Source organism: Zea mays, chromosome 4 (genome assembly GCF_902167145.1).
Source record: "Zea mays cultivar B73 chromosome 4, Zm-B73-REFERENCE-NAM-5.0, whole genome shotgun sequence".
Taxonomy (NCBI): domain Eukaryota; kingdom Viridiplantae; phylum Streptophyta; class Magnoliopsida; order Poales; family Poaceae; genus Zea; species Zea mays.
Window position 1 is genome coordinate 6,477,768 of NC_050099.1, and position 13,994 is coordinate 6,491,761.

General features: G+C 47.8%; 1 protein-coding gene across 1 annotated transcript; it reads left to right on the forward strand.

Annotated features, from left to right (window-relative positions):
* The first annotated feature begins 37 nt into the window (after positions 1-37).
* On the forward strand, positions 38-1,526 carry LOC103652779 (BTB/POZ and MATH domain-containing protein 1). Its single transcript, XM_008679741.4, has one exon. It carries the CDS (start codon positions 252-254, stop codon positions 1,326-1,328), a length of 1,077 nt encoding a protein of 358 aa, XP_008677963.1. The 5' UTR covers positions 38-251; the 3' UTR covers positions 1,329-1,526.
* The last annotated feature ends 12,468 nt before the right edge of the window (positions 1,527-13,994 follow it).

A 13,994-nucleotide genomic window follows, 5' to 3' on the forward strand; every position in this document is an offset into this window, starting at 1 on the left:
TTGAGCTTTCCCTCTTCCAACCAGCTGCATGCACATCGTGCAACTTTGCAAACTGTTTCTGGTCTGGTGCTCAGGGTCTCAGCAGCTCAGCAGCCCCACACCTCATCTCATCGGCAGCCGTCCATCCGTACTTGTGACCCTACGCCATCAACACCTAGTATATATAACTTGTTGCCGGGCGCCTCATCCACCACCACCGACGACGAGCACCCTGAGCCTCCGCCGTCGAGTTCGAGACGAGACGTACCACTATGGAGAGTGAGCACCACCTGTTCGAGATCGCGGCCGCCCGGCTCGAGCGTAGCTCTGCCTTCTTGGACGAGGACTACTGTTCATGGTCTCCCTGCATACAGGGCTACCACTGGCGATGCGTCTGCTCCGCTGACCCCGCTGCTGGTACGGCGTCCTTCACCGTCTCTCTTCCCTACAGCAGCACCCGCGAGCCCCTCAACGCCTCGTTCAAGCTCAGCCTGCTGGACCGAGGAGGCCTGCCGGTGCCGTCCAGGACCCGAGCCACCTTGTTCCAGAACTGCCTGATCCAGCAGATGTGGCAGTGGGAGTGTCCGGGCTTCCTCACCAGGGACGACCTAGAGCGGCACGAGTACTACCTCGACAGCGACGGCGGCCGCTGCTTCCGCGTCCGCTGCGACATCGCCATCAAGCCCTTCGCCGCGGCCACGGCCGGCGACGGCGACGCCTTCGTCGCGGCGCCCCCGTCCGACGACCTCCACCGGCACCTCGGCGACCTGCTGGCGCGCAAGGACGGCGCGGACGTCACGTTCCAGCTGGTCGACGCGGGCGGCGAGACGTTCTCCGCGCACCGGTGCGTGCTCGCGGCGCGGTCGCCCGTGTTCAGAGCGCAGCTGTTCGGCGAGATGATGGAGAGCAGCAAGGGCACCGGCGTCGTCATACCGGTTGAGGACATGGAAGCCCAGGTGTTCAGCGCCCTGCTGGCCTTCATCTACACCGACTCGTTGCCGCCGGAGACTGGCAGCGGCGACGACGACGACGACGACGACGATGAAGCCATGGTGCAGTATCAGCTTCTGCTTGCCGCCGCGGACAGGTACGGCGTCGACAGGATGAAGCTGGTTTGCCAGGAGAAGCTGTGCAAGCACATACGCGCGGACTCGGTGGCCACGATGCTGGTTTTAGCTGACCGACACCATTGCCCTGCGCTCAAGGAGGCGTGCTTCCGTTTCCTCTCTTCTAGCGGCAACCTTGGCTCCTTCACTCAGACGACGGATGGCTTCGAGGTGCTCAACGCCAGCTGCCCTGCTGTTCTCAAGGAGCTACTGGCCAAGCTTGCCACCGTTTTGATCTTCTGAGTAGCCATGGCCAACGGTTTCCAGTTTCATACAATGCAGGTTGCTCTGCTCGTTTCTCAAAAGCGATGCACGTACGTAGTAATCTTCTTTGATGAATTAGTACGTGCAGGTTTTGAACGCATTTTTCCGGTGGTCGTCTGCGAAAACGAAAAATCGCTAGAAATTCGTTGAATTTGGTAAATCTCGAGCGCTTTGTTACTTCAAATTTGAAAACCCTGATTTTCGTTGCTCTCGAATAGTCCTGCAAGTTTGGGCCGTGCTTACTGGGCCAGCACGAGCTCGGCACGAAATGGAAGGCACGCAGCCCGGCCCAGCACGAATTAGGAAAAACCGGGCTAACACGGCACGTTAGACGGGCTGGGCCGTGCTCCGGCTTGTGGCCCAACGGCCCAAGTAGCCCGGCACGCCTTCGTGGGCCGTGCTCGGGCCAGCCCGACACGATTTTTATTAGCGCGATATTTATTGGCGGCGGCTCTCAGTTAGGGTTAGGGTTGAGCGACTGCTCGGTTCCTGTGGCGGTGCCGCGGCGGCTCTCGGTCCCTTTACTTCTCCTCCTCCCTTGGTTCCTCCGCTAGTCCGCTCGTTCTCTTCCGACTTCCGCCGTTCCGCGAGACCGCGACCGCGAGTCCGCGACTAGGAACACCGCCCAGCCAACCGCCGCTCCTTCCCTCCTCCTCGGTTCCTCTGCGCCTTCGTCACGCTCCTCGTCAACCGCCACCTCGTCTACATCGCTGGCAGCCTCGGCAACCGCGCGGACCCGGCCACGGCCACGAGCAGCGCCAAACCCGTCGAGGACGTCGAGCGCATCCTCCGTGAGATACGCCCTATCTCAGCTTAGGTGCCTGACTGTGCTCGGTGCCCACGCCACGATGCGCAGAGCGCACCGCGCAGGCGCGCACGCCAGGCAGGTGCCCGACGGCCATCTCCGGATCTCCCTGGCGCCCAACGACCATCTCCCCAAGCGCCATCTTCCCAAGCGTCAGGCCTTCAGCCCAGTGGCCATCTCCTGATCTCCCCACGGGCCACGACGACCGAGATGCAGAGGCCGATGCGTGCTTATCGGGACTGCCCAAGCTCCACTTGAATTGTGTGTCGTGCCTGGGCCAGCACGGCCCGACGGAAGCCCGTCGTGTTTTAGGGCCATGCTGGGCCTTATTTCTACTCACCAGGCCCGGTAAGGCACGACCCGATTCTATTCCGTGCTTGCTAGGCCCGACTAACTGAGGCCTGAAGCACGGCGGGCTCGTGCCGGGCCGGCACGGCACGACCCAAGTTGCAGCACTACTCTCGGACGGTTTTCGTTAAATCCTGGCCGGTTTTCGATGCTTTTTCCCTGGGAAATACTTTTTCACGTTTGGCAGTGTGACTGTGACAGCCGACGTGCAAGTTACGTGCAAGTTGAGGCATGCAGACCATCATCAGCTGTGTCGGCTGTGCTAGTAGTAGTAGCTAGTTCAATTCATCATGTAGTAGTATATATGTCCACATGGGCCGACCCGTCGGCCGGCCCACAACCCGACCCGCTAGAAACCCGGCACGGCCCGACCTAGTAGATGGCGTGCCCATGCTGGGCCAGCACGATGTACGGGCCGTGTTTGGGCTGCATGTATGGGCCATGGTGTAAGCACGACCCGGCCCAGCTAACATGCACGGCTCGACACCAGCCTGCTATGGCGCGCATGTACACCTGCCCGGTTGCCCCCATCGCCTGGCCATCCCCAGTCGGCCAGTCCGCACACACATGCGCCCGTTCGAGAAACCCTAGTTTGCCTCCCTCGCCGCCTCTCGCAGACGGACTCGCTCGTGTCGTCGTCTCCTGCTCCGATCGGTGCTCAATGACTCGGCGTCCAGGTTCGACCGTTGGAGCTCCTCTCGTCCTCCCAATTGGTGCTCTGGTTCTAGGTCTGGTGCTCCATCGCTGGCTCGTTGCTCGCTTGCTCCGCTGCTAGGTTTGAGATCTGCTCTAGGTATCGACTTCTAGTGTTGTGTGCCTGTGTCTGTGTTATCCTCTCTGTTCTTGCCTTCTACTACCTTCTAGCTACTCCACCTGTCCTCCATTACCTCCTAACTTCTCTGTTTGGAAACCCTAATCGTCGATCTTTCAAGATCTCCGCTCTATTTTCCCCTTCTCGGCGAATCTGGTGCTCCGGCTGCGCAGCGCAGGTGATAGGACCTCTACCACCTACCATTGTCCCCTCCTGTCCTCCATTACCTCCTAACTTCTCTGTTTTTGGTATTTAAATACATATGAGAATGACAGACAACTAAGAAATACAGTATTTCCTATGAAATCAAAGTTTCTAAAATACTGGAGGGATATCCCTACTCTCTATGCATTTCTTTCATTCTTGATCCTTGAGCTACGATGAGGGAGTTCCATAAAGTTCTTCTATGGTTAAATTATCTAACTAATACCGATTACTCCAGATTTCATTCAGTTATTTGTAACAAGTTAACTAGGATGTTTCAGATCTATGAACTCAAGTTTGGTGAGGTTTGCTTGAATATCAATCCCCAACCATCAGGTGGCTCTGGTAATGCCACAAAGGCTTGTGATGATATATATGGTGATGATGACTCTTATAGTATCAACCTCTACAAATGTTATGTCTGAGCTTTCTTCATACCTTGACAGTGATCCTGAAGCTAAGTTTGGACCTGACTTCAATATACTCAAATGGTGGCAACAACATAAGATTACTTATCCTATTCTTTCAATACTTGCTAGAGATGTTTTGACTGTTCCTGCCTCCACTATATCTTCAAAGTCTACATTTAGTTTAGCTGGCATGGTGCTCGAGGAGCGGCGACGATGCCTAACAACAGACATGGTGGATGTTCTCTCTTGCATCAAGGATCGGGAACTAGGAGATCGGCATAAGCAGCACGCAGTGGACAAGGAAACCAAAGAACTTGAAGCTACATTTGATGCTACGTACCTGGATGAAGACCTAAGCAAGTAGTGATGAGTTCTGTTTATTTGTTTTGTATACCTCTTGTAATGTCTATGAACCTGACCTGGACATGAACTGTTGGACATTTGGACTAAAACCTAAAAGGAGCTGGCTGTACTCTTTTCCTTCCTAGGGTTTTCGCGAGGTGTGAGTTTTTACCTAGGAAGGTTTTTAACGAGGCAGCATATTGCACTAAGGCTCCATTATTATTCACTAGTGTTGTGCTCTTATCTGAATGTTGTGAATTCTGTAGATTCTAGATTTATGTACTTTAATTTTGTTAGTATACTAGAATTATGTTATTTGAATGTGTGTACTGTCATCTAAATTTGTGTATTGTTGTTACTATATTGAAATTTGTGTACTTTACCGGGCTGATGGGCTACCCGACACGGTTTGTAAATTGTGCCCCCGGCCCGGCCCGATTAAGTGGTAGGCGTGCTGGGCCTAGGCCTAATCCACAACAAACAGTGCAGCACGGCCTGGCATGGAACTGTTGGCGTGCCGGGCTCGGCCCAGTTATATCCGTGCCGGGCCAAGTCGTGCTAGAGCCAGGTTGGCCCGGCACGTCCTAATGGACATGTATATGTAGTAGACATTTTATTGCAGGAATTTACTACCACGAGCCTAGCCACAACTTGTGTGCATCCGCTTTGAGGATAACTTCCCATCGGTAACTGCCTTCCAGCGACCGGATCTCACCGATGAGGAGTCGAGAAAATGAGCACCTTTTTCACATCAAAAGATAATTATTTTGGGCAACAATTTTTTTAGTTTATGGTACCCTCTAGTTTTTAATAAGTTTTATTTTTCTGATTTTCTGATTTTTTTGAAATTTAAAAATTTCCAACAAAATTTACGGGAAAAAACGTCAGGATAAAAAACCGCCTTAATCCGGGAACGAGAAAAACAGGCGGTAACCGCCGGATTTCGAGCGAAATATTTAACTCTGTATATCTCAATATGGGTTCAGTTATCTGAGACAAGCATTTTTCAGATGTGGTTCGGTTATTCCAGTCAACTATTTTTTAAATATTTTTAGAGGCGGACAGGTCGTCTTCCTTCAATTCAAAGTCTGCGCTAATTGTTCTTTACAGAGACGGACAACATGATCGCCTCCATTAATCTTATTAATGTGGTGGTTGCTGTAGAAATACATCTATCTTGATCGCCTCCAAAATAACGACGGTATGTTGTAAATCTCTACTACTTATTAAGGCGGTAAGGAGTAGTCTGTCATTCCGTGTTCTGCCATTCCCATTCCGCCCTCTCCGCGCCCATTCCAATTCCCGGCTGCCATTCCATGTTCTATCATTCTCATTCCGCTCTCCTCGCACTGTCTTTCTCATCCCCCTTCCACAAAGCTCATTCCCATTCCCATGTGCATCCCACGCATAGATAAAATTAAATTAAAAAACACAAATGGTAGCTATCACTACAACACATGTGTGTTTATGTCAATATTTGTTATAGTAAAAATATCTACTATATCTCTCCCAAATCCCACCTGCTACCCTTGCACAATGTGTAGTAGTAGATAATTATCAACGAGATTATTACTGAATTATATTTTTGGACGGATGCAGTAATATTTAAAGAAGAGACATGCATGCAATTTCTTTGATTTTTATAATATTTTCAGCTTAAATTCCTTTTTTATATGTGTGACATTTATTCTCCGTAATATTTTTTCCATGAATCTGACTTGTAAGTCATTTTCATAAACCAACGCCAAAGATGAATCCATGTTTCTTACTTGGAAACCCCGAACAAACACCACTGGCAGGAGGCGCTCGCGTTGGCGTTGCTCATCGACGACGAGAAGAAGCTTGGTGACTGCCAGTTCGACCTCTGGAAGCAGTCCTACGTGTCCGCATGCGCCGATGTGTTCGACAAGCTCCGGCGCAGCCGCCGCTTGGACGTGGTCCAGAGTGGCTGCACCGCGCTGTCCATCTTCAAACAGGGGACCTCATGGTCGTCCCCAACGCTGTCGACTCTCGGGTTGTTCTAGGCACCACACCCGACGACGGCGCTGTCACGTCGTTCAGCTCATCATCCATCTGAAGCTCAACCTGTCACGTAAGTCGCTACTGGTCGGCCATGAATTCTTGTGCGCTGGGACGACGACCGTTGCTGACGTTGTGTGAGTGTCCTCGAACAAGATGTATGTAGAGGAGTAGCACATCCGATGGTGCAATGACTAGGTGTACTACCTCGCTGATGAGCCTGAGGTGCACTGCAGCCCAGCCAAGAGTCATCGGTACTCGCCATGTCGTGCGCGTTCGACGACTACTATATCAAGGTATGTGGCTTCATCTTGGCGCCAGAGGTGACGCAGAAGAGGACCGACAGAAATGACCACTTGCCATCGTCAGGGTAGATTTTGTGCCGGCCTGCCTTTAATTCTCTTCGCAGACACATACACTTGCCTTTTTTGTTTAAGCAAGCGTGTATGGTGGTGCGTACCTGATGACTGACAATGTACGAGGGAACTTGTACCGGCAGGTGTGGCACGTGCTCTTCAATGATGAGACCATGCAAGTCGTGGCATATATCGAAGTCTGCATGATACTAATGGTTGCAATGTAGTAGTGAAACAGCTAAATTAAAATAACAAAATTTATGTATGACCAGGATTACAAATGGATCATGAAACATTTTTTGAACAATATAAGACACATTTTGTATATAAGTTATCATGTTATTATATGTTCCCGTTGCAACGCACGAGTACTCATCTAGTTTTAAAAAATGGACTGAGCGGTGAGACCTATTCGATAATAGGGTTTCCATATTTCACAACAGAAATCCAGGTAATTTCCGTCGGCCAAGAACCAACGAAAAGGAGCCTTAACCGACAGGAATAACTAATTCCTCTTGGCCGACGGGAATCCCTGGACGGGGTTTAGTTAATTTCCGTCGGCTTACTTGGTCCATCGGCTTGAAAGTAGGAGTCAGCTAATTCTCGTTAGTCGTCTTCTGACCCATGGGAATTAGTTGGCCTTATTCCCGTCGACAAGAGAAAGGCCGACGAGAATTAACTAGCTAATTCATGTTGGCTATGTCTGGCCCATGGGAATTATCTTGCTTATCCCCCTCGGCTATGGTCTAGCCCGCCCATGGTAATTAACTTTCTTATCCTTATCGGCTCTGGTCAGGTCGACGGGAATTAACCTTTCCTAGTGCAAACCAGCAACCAATTAGACTCAATTTCTCTATAAATTTATACACAATAGTACTCATATGATATATATCATCACGTAAAGTCACATACATCAATATTGGTCACATATTACCAACACATTCATTCACATAGCTCACAAAACTTCACATTACAACCACAATCAATTAACACATCATAAACTTCACATCACCAACACAACTCACATAACCATTTCAAATAGCAACAACGAGATAAGTTAAAGTGTTTAGTTCATGAAAACACATAGGGTTCAAAGTTTAAAAATCAAAGACCACCACCATTTGGTTTAAGTTACTGTGGGAAACCATCCACAAGTTAAGAAACAAAGACGACCAAAAGTACCATACTCAGGGATAACCACCACTTGGATGGTTTTTTATAAAATCATCAGGAATTCGTTTGGCCGACGGGAGTCATCCTGATTCCTGTTGTGTTTGGTTATCAACATAATTATTTGGACTCACAATATTTGCTAATGTCTCTTATTATAGTCCAATGGGTGCAACATGGACATGGGTGATATCAAAGTAGTAATCGAGATGATCATCACCTCAACAAAGACATTAGAAGACTCATTGAGGGAAGGGCAGCGTACTGAATAGTCCCACCATCACATTCACAAGAGGCCTCGATAACGACAAAGTCCGACAATTATGCAGTGAGGTTCTAGAGAGGAAATGGGGCATTAGACGTTATGGGCGTACAACGACGAGAAACAACTAGTGTCGACACAATACCGACACAATAGCTTGTGCTATGAATATTTTCATTAGAATATGTATAATTTTTTAATATTTGTATTATAAAATGGTGATGATGCCTAATGTATGTGTTGCTTAAAATATCTAGTCTAGGAACCATAAGAAATAAAACTATTTCCCCAAAATTATTATCAACAATATGTACCATGGGTATACTTACGAATCTTCGTGAAGATTAAGACCTGTATGGACGAGCTCATGGGCTCGATTGAGAGCCCAAGGACTGAACAAGAGGAGGTCTGCCGCTAGGATGATTCCAGAAGCACAAATTTAGAAGAGATTTTGTCGGAATGGAAGATAAATCGAGATCCTAACATAATATGGCAACATCACAACAAATAAGGATAAATAGACCTATAAAGATATAGTTCGACAATATAGTATTTGATGCACTCATGTTGGAGCATATTTTTGATTGAAAGGATTTATCAAATTCCCAATTTTATTGATTTCTATCTATTAGTGTGAAACCCTATTTATTTATTAATAGGATTTTCATAAAGCAATCTTTTCTGCAAAATAAGTACTTTATTGAGTTAATAATATTCTTGGATTTATTCAGATTTTTGGAATATATATGGATTTGTAAATGAAAAAATGGAAAATAAAAAAAGGAAAACATGAATCGCCCTGCTCAGCCCAATAACTCGTGTACTGGCACACACTTCCTGTATCCTGCTCTAGCTGACAGGTGGGGCCCACCTATCAGGCCTTTCATCGCCCTACATCGTCGTCGGTGTCCCGTCTACTGCGCCATTTTCTATACATTAAACGCGGACGCAAAAGCCGCTTCTCGATAGTCCACGTCGGCAAAAAAAGCTTAGAGCGTTGGATGTGGTTTAAACGGCGCACACAACATCTTCGCTTGACCTTTCCCGAAGCATCTATAGCAGCTCGCCGGCTCCACTCGCCTGCTCGCTCACAGCACGCCGCCACCAGCACTATCCACCACAAACATCGGAGAGGAGAGCGGAATCCCAACCCTCCCCATCTCCATATGTGGCCATGGCCTCCGTCGACGCCGACACCTGCCCCTCAACCCTGGGATGCCCTGCTGTTGCACCTCTGTGAGCGCATCATCTCCCTCCTCCCCATCACCGAACTATTTCCCGTCATCTCCGTGTATCCTCTCCCTTGACCCCATCACCGAACTACTTCCCATCGCCTCTGTGTCTTGCACGCTGTGGGGGAGAGAGTTGCTGCTGGTGGCGGCGGTGCGGCCGCACGCCCAGTGGATCACGGTGGATTCGTGGGTGTTGGTGCGTGTCTGAACAACCTCAAGAAGGGGCAGGGCGACACAGCGAAGTGCGCGGCGACGGGGCAGGTCACTGGGAACAATAGTGTGGGTCGCGGGTGTCAAGAGGAGTGCTAAGATGGAGGTGGCCATCGCAGCCGGCGCGGCCATGGGCATGGGGAACCACGTCCTCTACATGCTCGCGCCCGTGCCGCTCTGAGATTACCCCTTCTTCCAGGTGCAGTTAGCCATGTCCGGGTGCATCCGTGCGACTCCTCCCTTCCCATCTCCTTTCGCTTCGTGTTTTATCTACACATCTTGTCCCTATGCAACTATTGGCCGCAAGTATGGTGATGCAGTTTTGTTAGCGACCTGCAAATGCATTTGAACTCATGATTGTATTGCTTTAGTAGCCTTCGGATATACTATGTCATGTCCTCTATATTTTTAAAATTGTATCGTTTTCCTGGAAGTTTGTCTGATCTTCTCCTTCGTTATGTTTCCCTGTTGTGTGCTGCACTTGCTGCTACCGTGAAGAGTGGTGTCCAGGAGACTGAAAAGCACTGCTGAGGAGACTAAAATTATCTTATTGTCTTGAAGACCGAAGCTACCTGTTACGTACTTATCTATCTAGCTTATGTTTCTAGCTTATCCTGTCACAGAAACTGAAGTTTTATGTACGGTGATAAGAATGTCACTGCCTGATCTTTTCCTTCACCATGGAGTTGAAGGAGAATAGACGTGCTTTTGCAATGGTGTACAGGGTGACATTGGCAATCCACAGTCAGTCTCACACCACCAGGCTCAAATGGCTAGAACCAATCCTAGGTGGCCTACACATTTTAAGAGCTGAATCTTTTTGTTCTTAATTTAAAGGGGGTTAGATCTCCTGTATTTTTAAAAAAGAAAAAAAAGACAATTTCAGATTATCACTAACTTTTTTAGGAACTAAATGTGCTCTACTTGATGGACATCTTAAGGACTGCAGCGATGCTTCAGAGAATTGTAGATTCATATAAAATAGGTGAGGTACTACTGCTTTCTTTTTTACCTTTTCAAATGTCTGTCACTTACGTCAGTGTTTTTTAACCATAAGGAATTGAAAACTAATGATTTCCCTTTGCTCTCTGCCACACGAACATTTTATTACTCTACTTACCATCCAATATACTCTAGAAAAGGAGCTCGATTCAAGATAGGTATGTGTTTTAAACTTGCTTATAAAATTATGTTTCGTTCATTATATAGTTATTTACAAATTGTATTCATTTTTCTTTTCGTTTAGAAAGCTTAGATATATCTTAAATGAATTGTTTACCTTTGTTTTCCTCGCGAGGTGGATTACACATTGTAAGAACTAAGAACTAAATTCTATATATTAAACGCGGACGCAAAAGCCGCTTCTCGATAGTCCACGTCGGCAAAAAAAGCTTAGAGCGTTGGATGTGGTTTAAACGGCGCACACAACATCTTCGCTTGACCTTTCCCGAAGCATCTATAGCAGCTCGCCGGCTCCACTCGCCTGCTCGCTCACAGCACGCCGCCACCAGCACTATCCACCACAAACATCGGAGAGGAGAGCGGAATCCCAACCCTCCCCATCTCCATATGTGGCCATGGCCTCCGTCGACGCCGACACCTGCCCCTCAACCCTGGGATGCCCTGCTGTTGCACCTCTGTGAGCGCATCATCTCCCTCCTCCCCATCACCGAACTATTTCCCGTCATCTCCGTGTATCCTCTCCCTTGACCCCATCACCGAACTACTTCCCATCGCCTCTGTGTCTTGCACGCTCCACCGCCTCCTTCGTTCCCCAGCCTTCAACGCTCTCCTCTCCCCACATCATCTCGATGTTTTATTCCTCCTTTCCCCACGGCTTGCCATCCACGGATCCACTGTCTCTCTGCATCCTCACTATGGCCACGCTTGCCGCACTGTCACCCCTTTCTACCCCGTCGTATTCTCTTAGGATGAGGCTGGTAGAAGCGAGCACGCGAGGGAGTTGTAGCAAAACAAGCCGGTGGACCAAATATTCAATGCCGAAGCTGAGGCAAAGGAGAGACGAAAGAGAAGGGCCACGACTGAGGAGCGAGCGCGTCACGATTGATCTGGGTGAGCACCGGCTGGCTCCGTGCTTTCATTTATTTTTTGCTGTTTCTTAGGTGTTCCAGTTATGGGGCTGCTGGTTGCAGAAGGTTTGATCCTGCAATTTTGGTTTAGGGATTTTGTGAAATTCTTTTTTCATTCGTCGCGTGTGGCTGCAATCTGCTTGTCTGTCTCATGTCGAAAAAATTTAAATGCAAGCATCATGGTTCAGTTTGGATATTGCACATAATAAGGTACTCTGTGCTATGTCAAGAATATATAGACATGCATTGAAAACATCACATTTCTCCTTTTATTTTTGCAAAAAAAACTGTTTCAGCTCGAAGGTCATTAATTTATTGTTTGCACTATGAAAGTCAATTCAGATGTTTAGCAACATTATGGTTATATTTACCATCTAATTTACCAAAATCGGGTTCCTGCATCAAACCTTATTCCACTTTGAACTCGATATGCTGGTTGTGAACTGAGCACCAAACATGTTGCATAGTTACTGTGAGAATGGCCATATTTAGTTCCTCTTTAGTATTATTATATACATCTGTAAAGATGCATGTGTTCTGATGTCTGTGTCATAGTTGGAATAGCATGTTCATGAGTATGCAGTAGCAATGCAACAGAGCTAGCAGTGGGCTTCGTGAAGAGAATACATAGTTTCATGGTAACAAATTTTTTTCAGCTTCCAAAGTCAGTCTAATTCAGATTCAGATTGCAATCAGTCACCTAAAGATGAATGCACCAGCTTGAGATTTTACCTAATCAGGTAAGCTGAAGAGAAGTTGATCCTCTTAATGATGTTTCTATATCTTCTTAATTTAGAAACCAAAATATAAATTTGTGTCTAATTACAACCAAAATATAAATTTGTGTCTAATTACACTTCATACATACGTATTGCATGGAGAAACTTCAAACCAAAGACGCAATTTTTTTAAAGAGAAATTAAAGCACCATCAATTACATTTATTTCGTACGACGATTCATTTAGATATGGTATCAACACTCTGCATCATATTTTTAAAGCGTCACCTATGCGTCTAGTCAGTGGACCAACTCCTATAAATCCTAGACGCCTTGCCCGCTTTGCTCGCCTAGGCGTCTAAGCGGCGGTCCAATGACTTGCCTCGCCTTAGACTTTAAAAACACTACTCTGTATATATTGACATTTTGTAAATAGGTACAATCTGCATGTATTGTCGTTTTTTAAGTAGGTACGATCGATGTATACATAGTTAGTCTTAGTACTACTTACTCAAGCTATAAATGATCATTGCAACCTGTGAATTTCAGAAGACGAACAATTTCGAACCGTTAGCAAGATTGTGTATATGTAATCATACCATCCGTTTGTTTGTGTGGCAAAATAACAATCAATATTATGTTATACCGATACTATAAATATATATAATCCTTTTAAAATGTACATATTTTAGTAGGACCATAAAAGAATAATGCACATAGGGCGTGAATTTATGAAAGGACAATATCTTTCACACACATGACTTTCGTTTTAATTTAGCTATATAATTGTATCCACTCAGAGACCTCGATGTATAGGATTTGAACCACGCGCGTAATGCGCGTGTCAACTACTAGTTCTTATATAATAGAGCAGGGAGCAAAGCTCGCTTCTGGTGGTGTCCACGTCATTCTTTTTATTCCAACTGCCAGATCTCAATCCGACGACTAAATAACGATTGACGTCTAGTTGGAGCCGTAGTGGACGCTCGAAAATATCTCTCGCAAATGCGCTCTCGAACCTTCGCTACCTCCAACCCGGCGACCAAATCTGGTGACCCCGCGGGGGATGGCGTCGTCCCCCTCCCTCCCTCATGTGCCACCCATCCGCAGCGTGATAGCACACGATGCTGGTTCGCACTCTCACGCCGAGCGCTGCTGACGGGGCAGCGCTGCTGGTGCCGCTGTGGGGGAGAGAGTTGCTGCTGGTGGCGGCGGTGCGGCCGCACGCCCAGTGGATCACGGTGGATTCGTGGGTGTTGGTGCGTGTCTGAACAACCTCAAGAAGGGGCAGGGCGACACAGCGAAGTGCGCGGCGACGGGGCAGGTCACTGGGAACAATAGTGTGGGTCGCGGGTGTCAAGAGGAGTGCTAAGATGGAGGTGGCCATCGCAGCCGGCGCGGCCATGGGCATGGGGAACCACGTCCTCTACATGCTCGCGCCCGTGCCGCTCTGAGATTACCCCTTCTTCCAGGTGCAGTTAGCCATGTCCGGGTGCATCCGTGCGACTCCTCCCTTCCCATCTCCTTTCGCTTCGTGTTTTATCTACACATCTTGTCCCTATGCAACTATTGGCCGCAAGTATGGTGATGCAGTTTTGTTAGCGACCTGCAAATGCATTTGAACTCATGATTGTATTGCTTTAGTAGCCTTCGGATATACTATGTCAT